The following is a 17623-nucleotide window of genomic DNA, read 5'->3' as shown; positions in this document are numbered from 1 at the left end:
ATGAAATGATCCACAGCTCACTAGAGATAAATTGGTATGGCATGGAGCAGACAGAGCTCTTAATATCACAAGCCTCTGCGAAAGTTAACTGTAATTTAGTTCAAATCTGTAGCAAAACCCAACTTTAAGATTAGAAGCCCATGATTAGCTCTAGCAGAACACTGCAAAAGGAAAAAAGGAATTTTTATTCTTAGAATTAATACACCAAGTTACAGAAATCTCCCAACTAAAAGCTTTCAAAAGAGGTCAATTTAGCTATAAACATTAAATAATGCAACTACTACTGAGAGGAAACTAGGAAAATCAGATGACAAGGTTAGCTGAGATAGACTTTTAATACAACACTGGATTTAAGTCCACAAAAGGCAAGAATTTCATTTATCAAAACAAATTGCATTCTTAGTTGTAATTCAAAAGTTGATTTATGGTTTTTTTTTTTTAAAATTTTCTGTAATTTTCTTAAAAGATTAATATACAGTCTTAATTTCATCTCCTTTTAAGCTTTTTCTCTCCATTTTCTGTAATATCTGAAATACGGAAAATAATGAAGAGGGAAGTTAGGACCTGCTAACAGAAAACACCTCATTTAGAGAGCACGTAGAATAGTAGAAGGCTGTAACCTCACCTTTAGTTTACTTTCATCTCAATTGTAGCATCCAGCTCTTCTGCTTATCGCCTTTTTTTTTTCCAAAGGAACAAAGAATTTTTAATGATTCAAAATGAATCAACTTAAAGTTTACCTGCAGAAAGAAGTTGCTACAGCCTTTCCTAAAACCAATTAGGACTGCCCCAGAGCTGATGCGACACAAAGAGACAGGATGTCTAAGCAGCTTTCATAAGTTTTCCTGATCACAGTTCCATTAAAAGTGCCAAAAATATTCTTTCAGGAGTATCCTTACCTCTGAATTAATTACTTTAATCAGGAAGAAAATGTGATAAACAGTCTTAGTTAACACAGAAAGTTGTCGACATCTCTCTAGATACACTTGAATAGAAGGCTCTACCCTTTGCTGCAGTTTACTCCAGAAAAGAGTCAGTTCCCTAGAACAAGAGAACAATATTTCAGGGCCAGCAACGCAACCACTAATCTGATCACAAGAAATGCAAGGTTGAGAACAATTTCTATTTTGTCTTTGGGAAAGAATGTGAACTTATTCACACCTTATCTCATGGAGAAAAGCTTTTATTAATATACCCGCATTATTGTATCTAATTTTTAAAACTATTACAATGACTCAATTCCAGAAGGACAGATCAGAATAAAATCAGTATTACCACAATTTATGCTACATAATTTCCAGACTCATGGTGTGGTCTTTAAAAAAAGAGTATTGCAAAGTAGTTTACTCTTCAATTCACAGACTGGAATTTTACATTTCTGAATTCTTAGTAAATACTAACTGCTATAGGAGGATGGCTTTTCTCTGTGGTAGATGCATTTTTCTTGAGCTACATCTGTGATTTAGTGAGAAATTAGTCCTCAAAGCCAAACAGTATTACTGTATCTACAGTAACTCACTGGTTCATTCCTCCTTAGGTGAAATGTATTTAGTACCTTGTGGAATAGTGTAACCCCCCAAATTTTAGCAGAATCTGCTAAAGCAAAATCCTGCATTACCAGATATGCTCCTGCTGCTGCACATAAAGAGGAGGTGCACAGACCAAATCTTTCAGGAATCATACAGGTTTGGAAGTACAACCAAACTGTTAACAGTTGGAAATTCAGACCGTAACAGCTCAAATATTTGCCAACAAAGACCAGTTCTTTGTTCCCACATTAACAAAAGCAAGCCCTAAACAATAAGTATCTTCATCTATCTTATTATTTTGGCTATAGTAGTAAAGAGCTACTTCTTTTCTAGAAGTCCGTTAGAGAAAGAAATACTGTTATGAAATAAGGACAGATGGGAACAGTACTTATGCATTAAGTGTTGACATAATGCTGACTAGCTGTCTGCAGATATTAAATTCCTTGTTTCTACAGTGTAAGGTTATTGTAAAGAAAAATTATTAACCAGCCACTGGTATTTGTAAATGCCTCATCATATATGCAGCCTTCAAATTCCCATAATGGAAGCTGATCTTGTCAAATACCTTTTCTTTTCTTTTTTAGCTTTCCAAGAGCCTTATCTCCTTCCTGTTTAGCTCATAGACTTTATCAGTTAAAAAAAGTTAACTTACGGCTTATGTATCAGCTCTATCTTCCCCAAACTAATTTTTGTTCCACTAGACAGAAGACAGTATTTAAACTCACCAGGCACAGTACATCTCTCCTTGCTGCAGCTGGCGAGATAAAAATGCTGCACATAAAATCAGAGCACTTTTTTCATCTCCATCAGATTCTAGGTTACAGATCATTTCTAGAGCATCTTTGCAATCTACTTCGGCAATCTAGAAGGGAGGAAAGAAAACAAGACCAAGACTAAAAAAGTGGTTTCACTTTCAGGCATACAGTCATCTGATCCTATACAAAAAGACAGCAATTTAGAATTTAGCTAGTATTTAACTCTATCAGATAGAGATAAGTTTGAAAGCAAAACAGTGTGTTTCTAGATAGCGTGTCAAAACTGATTATGCCACAAAAAAAACCTGTTTTATTAATGTGAATATAAACTTATTTCTCAGACAGAAGACTTATTTGTTTTACAGTCCCAGTCACTTAAAAATTTTAAAGTACGACATTAATTATTCATATCTATTACATCCATATGATAACTGTAATAAGCAGATTTATAACTAAATTGCAGCCTCACACAAAAAGATTACCACCTGAAATTCTAACCCAGTTTACTAGACACTGACATTATTACTGTTTTAATGCAATAGCTGGGCAATTAATGAATCCAAAGTTTAACACGAATGTGCCAGTATTTTACAAAAATTAAAGATAAATAAAAAAGGGAAACTCTACAGTAAGAAGCAGGTCAACTGAATGCTCTTCTAGAAGAACATTACGGTCTCTGCAGTGTAACTTACTTGCCTAAGCAACATTGGAAACACTTCGTTTTGTAGCAAAACAAAGGAAAAAACACAGTCACCCAGTAGTGCTAGACAGTTTTGTCAGTACTGAATTAGCACACTTGTTCTAACAGCTACTGTCTACTTTGATTTGCAGCAGACTGGTTCTATTACATCAATTACATGCTGGTATTTATTTTTTGATATTGGCAGTTGAAGAATATCGTGGCCATTGCAATATCACTGTTGGAAGTCTCTCTTGAGAAATCACAAGACCATGCAAAGCAAGAAACAGAAGTGCCCACCAAAACACCCAGCTAGTCTGGTACTTTGGGTAAGGTGGCAGCACAGCTTGATTGGGCACCGTGGTATCCAGCTATTGGTCCAGCAATCAAACTGCAATTTTGAAGAGTACAGTAACTCGTTTTTTCCTCCAAATTGACACTTTGTAAATATACTTCACTGAACATTACTTGAGTTTAAGAACCTCAAGTCATCTTCTCAAGAAAACTGCATTTCTTAGGAACTCAGAGAGGATGGATTAACATAACTGTAATATCAATTTAGACTGAAGATCTGCTTTGCTCAGTGCCCATCTCAGACAGGCACCATCAGTTAAAAGCTTAGGGAAGAATATGGGAAACAACTTACAATACAGAGATTTTTTTTTCTGAAATGTTTTTCCAAACTCTTGGGAGTTCCTATGGGACCCAGCTTCCAGCAAAGGTCTGTACAGGTCCAGCCATCAAGTCTGTAAGTCTAGCATTTCACATACCACAGATTTGAATTCTTCACATTACTGAAGAACCTATTAGACTAATCCAAGCTGCAAATGAGCTCAAATGCTACTTTTCTGCACATTCTGAATGGATATGAAAATTTCCATACCACTAAAGAGTGAGCTGTCCATCTTAACAGTTTACCTTTTTTTCCTCATTTTCTTACTGCTCTCACATTATGAAATGTCTATCCTTCTCAGTTCAGAAGTCCATCTTGACACGTTAAGAGTATATTTGGTAATACATGAACTTTCCAGAATGGTTAGTAATAGTGTAAACAGTGCTGCAGCTGAAGCTGTAAAGCTGAGCAACCCAAGATATCCAGTGTTTGGAAATATCTGAATTAGGCTCTCTGATAGTCTGGTTTGACCTTTTCCCTATGTTATGGCATCCCAAGAAACAAGGCTACCCCGCTGCTTTTGTCCACAGGATTCACAGTTCATTCACTGACTGAGCCCATCCTGCTTTGGGAGTGTGGTGGGGCTGAGTAATGAAGGAAGCACATTTGCAGTGTCACAAATTCCAAGTTTCATTGAGCCTTCAGCAAACAAACAAGAGATTGCACAGCCCTGTCACAGCTCCCCATGAGCCTGTTCTGGCAGGGCATACAGCAGCCAGAGCTGGGAGGGTAAAACCGATCTAATTCTACTGAGCATTAGAAGAACCTGCCCAGTAAGAAGCTGTCAGAATTTAGTCTATGTCTAGGGTAGGAAATTTATCCAACTCTAATCACTGCATAGTTTTTGTCCCTTTAAGATCAATTTCAAATGCTTAATACTTATTATGAACATAAAAAGATGACAAACAAAAAGACAGCAGAGAGATGCAATCAAGAAAGCTGACAACTGCAATTAGTTTTCCTTTAAGAAGGAAAAAAGGTCATAAAGCTTTGGGGTGGGGTGAGAAACAAAGATGTCACCTGAAAGAATGCAGAAGAGCAAAGCTGTCATCTCTTGACGTCTACATTTAAAAAAGAAGGATTTTATATTTCAAGCCAGATCAAATATCTGATTTCACCTTCAATTTCACCCAGGCATTTAGGTTAAGAAAAGGTTATATTTATTCTCTGAACTGAAACTAACATCTAAAGGGCCTCATTCTATGTACTAGGTTCTACACAAAAAGCTACAGTTAAAATAATGAGAGTGGGAAAACCATTATCTTCCTTACTAACAGGATCTGAGGCAGTTTTAAAATACTTCAACCAAATCAAAGTTATGGCAGAGCCAGAAAATGCCTACGAGTGGCTTAATATTACATTTCCACAAGTGTTTCAATTGCATCATTACTAGTCAGTTTAAAAGTGACTCAAAAGAAAAAAAATACCAAAAATATTTTAAAAGAAAAATGTCCTCTACAAAAAAACAGCCTATGATTAATGACTTTATTATCATTAAAGAAATAAGTCTAAGAAGTTCTTAATTTTTTACTTACTTCTTCCATTAGCTTTTCATTTGGAGATCCTGAACAAAGACAGACCAGGTAGGTTTGCTTGAAATTGCCTTTTGCACTGATTTCTGGATGGTCAGAGCACAGTTTTGCCAGGGCAGTAGCTTGAGTTAACTGCTTCGTTTTCATTAGGTGCTTAATACGCATATCCAGCAGAACAGGGCCTTCAAACACTAAAAATTCATTCACTTCAAAGAAAAACAAGCCAAAATATTACATACACATTTCACAGCAGGTTACAGAGTTAACAGATGGCATTTACTCATTCATGGTCAACCCCTAAAATTTATACAAATCAAAAAAGGTACAAAGGGTATGAAGCACAGACGAGAACAAGCATCTTTGAGAACTGTACTTGTTTATTATAAGGATTCCCTGCTACAGGAGACCTTTTGCAAGTTTTAATTCATTCTAATTTTTTGGCAAAATAACTGCACATGAAACCAATTCAGAAAGCATATATATATTAAAATATTTAGATACCATTTCATTAAAGTTCCACAGTAAGACAACACAAAACCACCTCAGTCACATCCTTCTTGACATGTTTGTGCTATGTCTTTGCTAATAGTTGCCTTTTAAAGACCTTGCTATGAAAGGATAAATGTGACCAGTGTAGAAGCCTCTGAAGTTCCTTGTATTGGGGTTGAATATTTTGTATTACACATATATACAATGCAGTCAAACTCCTTTGAAAGTTTTTCAGCTAAATAGATTTCCTACAAAAAAGATGCTTGTCTTGTATGCACTTGACTGTGTATAGTTTAAAACTCAAAGACACAGGTATTTTAGTCAACTGTACTCTGTAGATATGCTTCTACCAGAGTTAAAACTCTGCTGTCTATGCTAACAATCTAACTCTAGGTTCTTCAGTGGAAGGTGTGAGAATCCTACAAAAAAGGGGAGCACAGGGTAATGTTCCTACTCTTATGTATACATCTCAGATTTCATCCAGATCTTCAAGATCAAAAATTCTTCATCTTTGAAACATGAGGTTCAGTACTACTACCAAAACATTTAAAATTAAATTAAAACTAGATAGACAGAGACAATTGATTTTGTTTAATCCTTTTAACACCAACCCTCCCCCTCCAAGACAACTGTTTCCACTAGCTAGTTACATACTACATGAAAAAGCTTTTTGGTTTTCAATTACCCTCATCTTAATTTCATGACACATTCCCTCATCTTTTAGAAACATCATAATTTTCTACTGTTCTTTGTTTTCGTTCTTTCCTCAGAAACATCAGTCATGACATTCTTTGGATGTTAGGGTAAAATCTCAATCTTTTCTAATAAGATTTCTCCAGCCTTTGAGCAGTTTCATCTCACCCCTTCCTGAAACCATCTGGGCATCTGCAGTGCTCACTTTCTGACATATCTTGGTAGAAACATTTGTTATATTCCTCTTCATTTACTCCCCTCGAGTTTCACTTGAATCAAGTTACCCATTTGCCTAATTTATATTTTCTTGACTTTCAAAGTCCTGTTCAATCTTGATGAAATAATTAATTTCAGCATCTGGAAAATTAATTACCTTTCAACTATTTGGAGTGTTAGTATACCAAACATGAAGTTTACTGAAAGAAAAAAGATCATCTCATTTTATTCTTTGCTTCCTCCCATCCTAGTTAGTTTTTGATTCATGACTGTCTTTCATTTTATCTCATGATTTCTCCTTCTTCTAGCTACTTATGCAGGATATTACTAAAAGCCCATCTTGCAATCGAAATTAGGTCAACTGTTTTCTTTTTTATCATTTTAGTGCACAGAATTTTAAGGCAGAAAATACCGTCTTTTGCAGAAATCAGGCCTGTTACACCTCATCATTATCTTTCATGCATTCTCAGATTTATGGTTGAATTATTTCAACCAACTTGTTAGCTATTTGTTCAGGATCCTTGTGCACTATTACAAATGATCAGTGATGGCTCACTGATGTGTAAGAATATTCAGTCAAATACAAGTACGTTCTTCCTCTCTCCATGTTGATGAAGATATGACCAGATTTTTATTCATGTAGGAACAAAGGAAAACTAGAGCACACTAACAGACAATTGGTAGATGGTAACCATTTTTGTGTTTATCACAGGATATGTGCCTTTTAAGCAGCAGAATAAATGTTCCTTTAATGTCATTACTAATGCCTTATATAAAACGTTCATACTCTTGTCAACCCACAAATGACCCAGTGATAAATTACATTCAATAGTTTTAGCCTTGCTCTTCCTCCTACCAGGTACCAGTAATCCTTTCACCCACAGTGCTTATTCTCAGCTAGTCTGTCTGGAATAACAATGGAACATTTTATCTTATTTCTGTAACAAGATATAGGAAGACCTTAGACTTTAAGCTATATTGGTAACCCAAGACATTTCACTGTGCTTTATTATCCTAATTACTGCATCTAGTATTTTAGAGACTGTGTTCTATCTCCCAGCCCTCAGTAATCCCCTTCCTTTAGTGTTTACTGCTTCAGCCAGCATACCTTGCGTAAGCATCGGAACATTTTCTGTTACCTTCTCAACAAGATACAGGAAGACCTCAGGGTTAAAGCTACATATTAGCTCTTAAGTCTTTATTCTAATCCAAGTGGTTATAATCATTACAGTTAACATTTGAAAGCTCATTCAAAACAAGTTTTAATTATATTTATTTTGTAACTGAACTATGTATTACATAGACAAGAAACAGTGCCAAGGTTGCAAGAGCAAGTGTATAGTTGGGAAGAGTCTCAAGGATAAGTTTTGAGTTCTTTTTAACATTTTATAAGATATTGCACAATAAAATCTGCTATTTCAGAAGTTACTGCACACAAATTGTTAGTTTACCATAAAAAATATAACTTGATAAAAATGCTTTTTTAGCACAAGTTACTTAACCTCTATGAGCACAAAACCTGAAGTATTTAATGAGAATGATACAGTTTTATCAGTAGCATGATTCTTGGAGGAATTATTAAATGTCGGTTTTGTGCAATACTCCTCCATTCATTAAAATTCACAATCTTATCTTTGTGCAAGGCATGTGCAGAATTCAAATAAAATTTCAGAACATGAGAGAAAAAGAGACAGATGACCCCTGACAGATGGCACTATGATCTACTAACACTGGCAAATAAACTTGGAGATACTGGGATTTTTGACATAGTTTGCCCGTTATTCACTTGAATCCGATAGCTGGAGTCTCAGATCTTACTACCAAGTGATTCCACGTCAAGCCCGCAAGAACTATTATGAACTTTTATTACAGGTAATGCTTATACCACACATGAATTAAAAAAAGAGAAAACAGAACCCACAGATTAGTAGCACGCAAGAGCATAAGCAAGCTGCGAACACAGTTCTGTAGTTCTAAGTTCTCTATGGTGGACAGTCCACATGTATGTCACATTTCGGCTGACTAGAGGACTTGGGAGAGCACAAAGCAAAGAATTTTTGCCTTACTGAAAACACTCACAATCCTACTAACTCTACCCTTTGTCAATTCTTGGGCAGGTATAGATTAATCTACTACAGATGTTTTTTTTCTTCTCAACCTCACTCTGACCAATAAGGATGAAGGCAGGAGGTGAATGTACATGTGGACTATCGATCTCAAAGAACTTCAGTTACTAGTCAGTAACCTCTTAATCTTCAAGTGTTAGTCCACATGTGCGTTCACACCATGGGTGACTCTGAACTGTACTTGATACTTTCATATTTACATGGAGCTGGGTCTCAGAATCATTCATGCAAACAACATCTCAACACAATTCTGATGAACGCAGCACCAATTCTGGATGCTTCTACGATGGTATATTGTCTGGTGAAAGGGTAAAAGAACTTCCAGGTGGCTGCTTTGAATATACCCAGGGTGCAAACACTTTTTTCTTTCTCTTTTTTTTTTTTTCCTCCCAAGAAAAAGTGAGGCTGCTGGGATCATTTGAGTTCCGGTGGCAGATGTTCTGATTACTGAAAATAGCTCCATGCTGGCTGTTAAAATTCTAACCTGCCAGCTTGATAATCTCTGAACAGTGATGGTTGTATCCTTGATCCTCTTTTCAGTGGGACACACTTCCGGAGTCTGCTACTACATTTAAACATGAAAAATTCACAAACTTAATTCCTGGCATCCAGGTTTAAATCTCTAAAGATAATCAGAATTAGATAAAAAAAAGCAGAAGCAGCCTGGCTTTTTGTAGGTTTATCTCAGCTTCTTTTCCTCTAGACAATTCCTCCACTCACCCTCAGTACCATCTGAGGAGATAACAATGACTGCTTCGAAAGATTTCACCATCACTACAAGAAAATGACAACCTCGAGGATGGAAAACCAGGTTCATGCTGAAGAGCACAAGACACACTTGACAGAAATTGAAGATGGAGGTGCAGTAGTAGAGTGTTTTAACATTGTATATGCTATCACATAACCCAAACCATACTTCAACTTTCAGCTAAGCATAAGGCTGAACAGGTTAGTCACAAAACTTCAAGAACATTCATTCTGGTTGTCATGAAATCAGATCAGCATCAGTTCATGATAAATATCAGTCTTGATCTCCAATTAAGCTAGCTGGTAGTTCAGGAGCAGGCCAGTAAGACAAAAGACCCACTACCATGCAAAGAATTAAGACTTTTACTAAGGTTTCCTTCCCTAACCAATTAATGAAGCAGAGAAGCATGGAAAATTCTTCTCTCCAAATACAAGTGCTTCTAGTTCATCATATGGAATCTCAAGAAAAAAATGCAGTTGTGCAGCTGAAACCTGAAGTTGTAGCAGGTCCAGTCAACATGCGAATGCAATGCAATGTCTGATGGCAATATGAGAACAGCTGATGAGTGCTAAAGCAAGTGAACCATTTACTTTCAGACTAGTCAGTGATCACAGCTAATACTGCCTTCTTGAATTTTATGATGTGGATATTTTATTTTCACATGTCTATGATATCCTTCCAGATTTCCTTCTGCTTTGATACTGAGGCTAGTTGTTCCCACTCAGGTCGATGGAAACTGGTTGAGTGTTGCTCCACAGCAAAAAGTGTTACTGATGTGCTCATAAGGGATCTCTGAAAGATTATTTGAGAAGATTGGTACTTTGCTATCTTCGTGACCCAAGAGAATCATGTAACTTTGGGTGATCTCTCAAGTCTAAAATGTCCACGATGCTACGTAGACAAAACTCAAAATTTGATAAGACATGTTTTAAAGGCACAGAAGACAGGTTTAGATGGAAAAAGAAGAAAATTCACATGAACAAACAAGTAGTTTACAGCTCCTGAGAGCTAATATTGTTGAAGAACCATAATCCGATTTGAGAAGTTGCAGGCCTAGTCACATAATTGTTGTGGGTCCTCTTGGGTAAAGACACAGGCAAGGGACAGAAGCAAGAAACAAAGAAGATAACGCAGAACTGGAGGAGGGATCTAGGATCTCTCTTTTTGTCACTGAACTGCTCTGAGCGAGTGGAAGATCCCCTGGGTGTTTTTCAAATGAATGTAAATTGATCCATGACAATACCAAACATATTCAGGAAAGTCAAAAGGAATTTCTCTCAGGAAAACTCTCAGATGGCAGCCATGAGTAGTGCTGTCAACTCCAGATGTCCACTTAGGGGGCCCACAAATGACATCCAGAGATCCTGCTGACAGTTCAGTTTCTGCAAATAAATTCTCTTTGGAGTCACCAGTCAAGAATAGGAAAAAATACATTCCTCAGCTCATTAAGAATCCAAATTCCCATTTCCAGGCTAGTCTTCCATACAAAAGAGATTAGCATTGTGGGAACAAGCACAGCCCCAAATGACTATGCTGATGTCCTATTTCCAAGGGTAAGAGAGAAATTTTCTTCATAAACAACTCAAGTGGGGTATCAGTATTAAAACAGCACCCAAGAGGAGATTCCTTTTTATTTGGTGACATCTATTGCACATAATCTGTAATTTAAACCAGGTTCCCCAACATTGACGGTCAGAGATGGGCTAAAAATCCAGGTCAATGACAATGTTTGTCACCCAAGCAGGTGACAAATCAAGTGGCTGGAGAATATTTCCAGTGTGAGATGGTATTATCTGTGCACACAAACACAAATCTGTATCTACTGTATGCACGTAGTTCCTGCAGTACATTTCAAGACAGATTTTACTATTTTATATCATAGTACTCTATGAACATCTTGTAGTAATACCCATCAGCAAAGAAATTAGTGACAAACATGCTGTTCTCATCAGTGCTTCAAACAACTGGGTGTCCATACTCTCACTTTTCCTTAGTGCATGAATCCTTTACAGACATACATTCATGAGAAAACTTAGCTGTGCCCAATGCAGTCAGGAGTAAGGCAATGACACGGCACTTGGAGAAGTGTCCCTAACAACACAGGAGGTGAGTATTTCCTGATCGTATTTAGGTGGAACCCATGCAACAATCCATTCCCAAAACTAGGGGAGCAAGAGAATAGTCTGGTTCAGATAAATCTCCATTTGCTTGACTGTAGTTAGAACAAACCAGCTATGCTGCGTGGTCAAAGAAAATGAAGTTGTCTCTCACAGTATGTCCTGAGTTTGTACAATTTGAAAATAGAGCAATTCAAAAGGATCTGTGTCTCAGATGAAACAGACACCTAGTTGTGCTTCCTACAGGAGATGCCAAGAGGCAAACAAACCTTCAGGAGTCAACAGAGGCCTTCTAGAAGAGACAATCACTGACCTAAATTCAGATATCCAGTTATGTCAAAGATTCTGAATAGGTTATAATTATTCTGAACAGATCATAATTAAGACTATAAAGACTGAAACAAAATAAAACAAACAAGAAACAACTGAAACAGGGGCAACAAAAGCTTAAGAGAATGATATTAGGAAAAAAGCCTCCAGACTCAACTAGTTGTTTCATCTCCAACAGATGTTTATGCTAATCACTACTCCAAGACCAAATCCATCAAATCTGCCAAATGATAACAACCCAGTGTAACAAGCTGACTAAAGTACCTGGGAACTTTTGAAATAGCACACAGTAAAGGCAACATTAAGAACAAAACCAAAATCCTGTATATGAAGTTTACAAATATTCCAAAGACTGTTACAGTGGAGTGAAGTTGAAGACTGCTGAGAGACAGTTGTCCATTGGAAGAGGTAAGTGGTAGCCAGTGGGAGTGTGGATTACAGACAGGAAAGCCAGCTCTCTGGGCACCGGAATTTTGGTATTACTAAAATACCCTTCAAATTAGCATGATGATGACACAAAACAATGCAGTATTACAGAGGATGACAATAACTAGAGAAGAGCTTGTTAACTGAGTAACAAAACCCTGGATATGTAGTATGACAACCTTGTCACTGACACAATAAATAACTGTCAAGTCCAAGGCAGAAGCATCCTTGAGTAAACAACAAGAGCAAAAGGAATCCTGAAATGTTTGTAAAAAAACTTCATAGGACAACACTCATAAAATGAATCGTCAACAAAACCAGATTCACAAGGGATTTCTTAATAAATCTCAAATACAAGGCAAGTAAAATATTAATTAAATCTCTCTCTTAGAAGTACCTTACTGCTAAAGAGGACTAGAAGGTGGTTGATATGAAGCTAATAAAAGGGTACTCTGGGGGACTCAGAGAAATGCATACCAATCCAAAATCTGTATTAGAAGCATAATAAAAATTACTAAAAGCAGCAGCAAAACACAAATCTTATGGAAGAGTAACCACGCCTTTTGAAGAAAAAAAAAAATCACATTATACATTTACTGGATTTATCTGACAATTATGATAATATGAATAAGGGAGATCCAATTAATTTTCTAAAGACATTAAAAGAAGTCCTTCAAAACCCCTAAAGATGCCAACCTATCTTGGTAGTAAAGAGGTGGATAAATTATCAGTTAAAAGGAAAAAAAGAAAACAAACTCTCAGTGGCTTCCCTGAGGATCTGTACCAGGACTTGGGCTGTCCAGCATTTTTATAAATATTTGGAAGAGAGATAGAGAATAAGGTGACAAAACATGTTGATAAAAGCAAGGTAGTAAAACCATGCCAACTGTAAAAGCCTGAAGGACTACACTCCATAACAGCCCAACAGTCAAAATTAAAAGGTTGATAAAAAAGTCTAAGTGATCATCAAGGGGCAAAAACGCTATCATTACCATACATACAGAAAAACAGTCTGTGTGTTAGGGGAAAATCCTAACACTGAAACAGGTACTACTCCTTAAGAAAGAAATTGGGACTAAACTAGACAGATTTAAGAAAAAACTGGTTCACTGCTCAGCCAAGAAGCACATCTAGTATTAGGAAACATTATAAAGGGAATGTAGAATGAAGTGGAAAATCAGTACAGCTCTATGTTGACTGCTGAATAAACCTTTGGTCCTCCATATGAGGAATGAGATAGTAAAGCTAGAAGACAGTATGGAATAAAGACACTACGAAAGAGAGAAGATGTGATATGACAGCAGTCTAACAAATCATGTCTTACTGAAAAGATGCATTCATTAAAAGATGCAAGAATAGTTTGCTTTTTAATAAATAAATAATATCACACAAAATGAGCGGGCATCAGTCTAAAAAGAGGCAGACAGTAAGAGGAACTACTTTACTTGACATGAGAACTGTGTAACTGCCACAGACATCTGGTTGTGATGGTTCATACAGATTCTAAAACCAGTTCAGGAAAGAATCAAAAAATCAGCTAAAACTTATGAACCCAAGGATTCCACTTCTGAATTGCAAATAATTAACAATGGAAATAATACATCAGGAATATACCACTGTATGCCTTTGCTGATCATACTCTTCCCTATGCAACTGCTGTTAGCCATTCTCAAAACACTGGTCTAAACTGATCTTCATTATCAGCCCTCTTTGCCTTTCATAACTAAGTAAATGCGATGCTCAAAAAAAGTATTTTTGTTTGTTTGTTTTATGTCAATCTTTGTCTACCAGTACTGACCTTAGCTCATCATAAAATAGCCTGTATGTAATCTCCCTTCACATGACTTATAAAGAAAATAGCAAGAGACCTCCAGTTGTGGCATTTTATGCAAAATACCAACATTATTTATATATTCCTATGAATATACTGTCTTAATTCAAATAATTTTACAAGTATATTTATTTATATAGCTTATAAATTATTACATAAACTATATTCAACAAAATACTTACATATATCTTAATAATACTTTAATATAATATAAAATGAGGCTTATTTTATCCCAATCGGCATTTTAAATTTTACCTTTATCTGGATCGAGTTGTTCTTGGGAAAGAATACCACACAACACTGGGTTCTTCCACACTCCTTTCTCTTGTGTAAGTGTAGTTAAAATATGCAGTTCCCGGCTGCCGTTTTCCATCAAGTTCTTATGAGCCACCTGAACAATATATTTTACAAAATAAAGTATTGTTAATAAAAAAAAAGTGTCTTTTATACTCCTTTATACCTTCTGTCAAAAAAACCCTTTACCAGAAAAAGAGTTAAATATATAATAAAACAATCTTAATATTCAGCCTATATAGGTTTTACTTCTGCCTCTATTACCTAAGATTTAGGCATAGAAACAACAACAACAAAAAAATTGAGTGCCCCAAACTTGCCTTGAGATTTGTTAACAGGCTACTTCTTAAATCTGGAACTAGATTTTGAAATAGGCCTCCCTTTCAAAAATAGATGGGCAAATTCTCTGGTAATGTATTGGTCTGGAACCAGCTGCCTAAACTCTTATTTTTTTCAGACTCTTCAGCAGATCAATTTTTATGCACTGGAGATGCTGAAAAAAAGCTATCTTTGTAAAGGCGAAAGATTTAAGCTGTAAGACCTCACCACATGGTTCTGTGCAAATATGATGAAGGCAGACTGGAGTCTTAAAATCTATTAAAATAGTTTCTACTGCATTTAGCTACTAGGATAGATTCTGGACACAAAGGGATGCTTGGGGGAAAATTAAATACCTTGAAAAATCTGTGGCTTGCACAGCAATGTGCAACTAACATTAGTCCTAAAAAAAAGAGAAGGGCTCATCTCACTTTTCTTTTACTTTTCCACCTGCTCTGAAGGCTGTGGAAGCTCCCAGCACAAAACACACATCTTCAGAACTGATTTACACCAGGCAGTTGCTAGTCAAAATTCACTCTAAAAATCAGCCTTACATCTTCCTACATTATTTAGGCTGAGAACCCTGAAGTAACTGTATTCCCTCCACCTTAACTCCCACATTTTTTTTTTTAAAAAACTGTAGGCATGAACTCCCACTACATATTTCTGATAAATACAGAGAGGCAGAACTAGTTTCAACACCCTCCTTTAAAGCAGAGCTCTAATCCTTAACCTGCTAGCGCCCTGTGGGAGATCTAACAATCCTGCAGTATCGATAAATCTTTCACTCATAATTAATCTGAAATTTAAAACCATAAATAGTAAAGAATTACTTATACAATATTATTTCATTTTGAACAGTGCTAATAGACAAATATCTTTTAAAACATAACCTCTCCTACAAGTATCTAAACATTTTTTCCTCCAAAGCTGCTGTATGAACTATGACAGACAAGTGATACAGCTGACAGCAATTACTGCAGAGTACATAGAATTTCCAGCTGAAGGGCTTGATCTTTATCAGCCACCAGGAAACAAGTCTACAGACATGCCACATACTTAATATCCCTCAGTTTTCAAACCATTCTTAAAAGCTATTAAGTCTCTCTTTCATAAATCAAACTCACCTGTACAAAAGCCTGAAATTCTTCCCATTTATTTTCAGGTAAATCAAGAGGCAGACACAGTAGAAGTTCAATACAGCTTCTGGAAAGCAAATAGGAATATTATTTGACGCGATTTTTAGCTTTTAAGATGCATAATCAACAATTCTTAATTTTAGTATCCAAACAGTTGTTTCAAATGCTGAAGCCATAAAAGTCTGTTTTTTCTGAACATAAAAGAAAAGGTGGTCATGTACACTCTTGCAGAAGCTGTAAAAGCAAAGGCGCTAACAATAACATTTAAAAAAAAAATTAAAAAAAAAAAAAGGATTGGTCACTGAAGTCCAACCTTGTAACAGCCTGTGTAAATTGATGCATTTTCAGACTGCATGCAGATCAATAGTAGCAAAGCGTTTCAAGCCAGGGATGTTAGTTTGCCCTAGATCAAAGGAGTCCTTCTTAAGACTCCTCCATTTCCACCAATCAAATATATTCTCTCTCACATACAACGTTCACTATAAGGAAGGAAGGTGCTTCTCAACCTATTTGGAATTTCTACAGATTGTGAAAGCATTTAGGCAGTGAAAATTTAATACAAGTTATTTTTAGTTATTTAACTGAAAAACATACTCACAGTGCTAAACGTTCAAGCACAAAGGCTACATTTTCACACTCAGAGGTAAGAAAAGGTCGTGCTTTAACGTAACTTCGGATAGCCACTGTATACACCTCTAACAGGGGCAGAGGGTCTTCTGATGTTTTCCACTTTTCTGCATATTCCAGCAAAGTCTGTTTAGGAAGAGGAACAAATGTAAGTTTTTAGTTTTATACTCCTGTAGCAGACTACCCTTCTTAATGATCACCTCTATTTCCTTAGTATGAACTACATGTTTTCAAAACATGCCTTTTTTCCTTAAAATGTATTGCTTCATTAACAAGTGGAACTTAAACGCTACACAAAAACAATTCTCTTATCATATAAAAGTTATGACTGACATTTCTCCCCTATGGTATCATGATAAAATTCACTTTGCGTTCATATTTTCCAAAAACAAAAGCCTGAAGAGCATATCTGGGAACATGCATACCTTCTTTTCAGACTGAAAACTCATTTTTTAGACATTCACCTTTACAGTTCAGCATCTAAAGCAAGTAAATTTGAAAGTATTAGCCTTTATTTTAACTTGTCTACTTTCAGGAACAGGTTTACATTTCCTCTCAACCACCTTGCTGATACAGCTATCTTCAGGGTATCACTTTTTACATGGTCCCGAAAGGAATATGAACTATGCATTTTAAAGACAGCATATATACACCCAACTCATTCGTCAAAAAGCTGTTTTCCTACTTTGCCACATGAATACCTACAAACAGCGGTTTAGAAGTAAAACTCATGACAGTAAAGGAATAACCACTACCACCCAAAGTACAAATGGCTTCCATTCATTTCAGTCAGGGATAGAGAACTCAGACACACATTAAGGTGTAGTAGCTAGTAAGGTTCTCCTGTCAGCATGCAAACCATGTCCCTCCCTAGATTTCTGCTCTCAAGCCTGGGGCAGCTTAACAGATTGCAAATTAACTCCAACACTACAGCAGGTTGCAGCTTGTCATATTAAGATGATCAATTTTGCTGTTTGCTTCTTGGGGGGCGTAACAGACAGATAGTTCAGAGTAACAGATAGCAATTTTGGTTGTCCTACACCCTGCTCAAAGCAGGGCCATTAGAATAAGGTGTCATGTCCAATGGAGCTGTGAGTATCC

The 17623-nt window shown here is 36.3% G+C and overlaps 1 protein-coding gene across 1 annotated transcript in view; it reads right to left on the bottom strand.

The window, feature by feature from the left end:
• ZNF292 (zinc finger protein 292) overlaps positions 1 to 17623 on the bottom strand; it is a 53061-nt gene that overhangs the window by 9029 nt on the left and 26409 nt on the right. Inside the window, exons 2-7 of the mRNA XM_074895991.1 lie at positions 16494 to 16648; positions 15884 to 15962; positions 14400 to 14535; positions 5172 to 5374; positions 2255 to 2391; positions 900 to 1041 (exon numbers count right to left, since the gene is read on the bottom strand). Coding sequence (XP_074752092.1) covers positions 900 to 1041; positions 2255 to 2391; positions 5172 to 5374; positions 14400 to 14535; positions 15884 to 15962; positions 16494 to 16648 — 852 coding nt within the window. The remainder of the gene's footprint in view (positions 1 to 899; positions 1042 to 2254; positions 2392 to 5171; positions 5375 to 14399; positions 14536 to 15883; positions 15963 to 16493; positions 16649 to 17623) is intronic.

This window comes from Athene noctua, chromosome 1, assembly GCF_965140245.1.
Source record: "Athene noctua chromosome 1, bAthNoc1.hap1.1, whole genome shotgun sequence".
NCBI lineage: Eukaryota > Metazoa > Chordata > Aves > Strigiformes > Strigidae > Athene > Athene noctua.
Note: the sequence above shows the minus strand (reverse complement) of the source record. Positions and strands in the feature narration are given on the sequence as shown.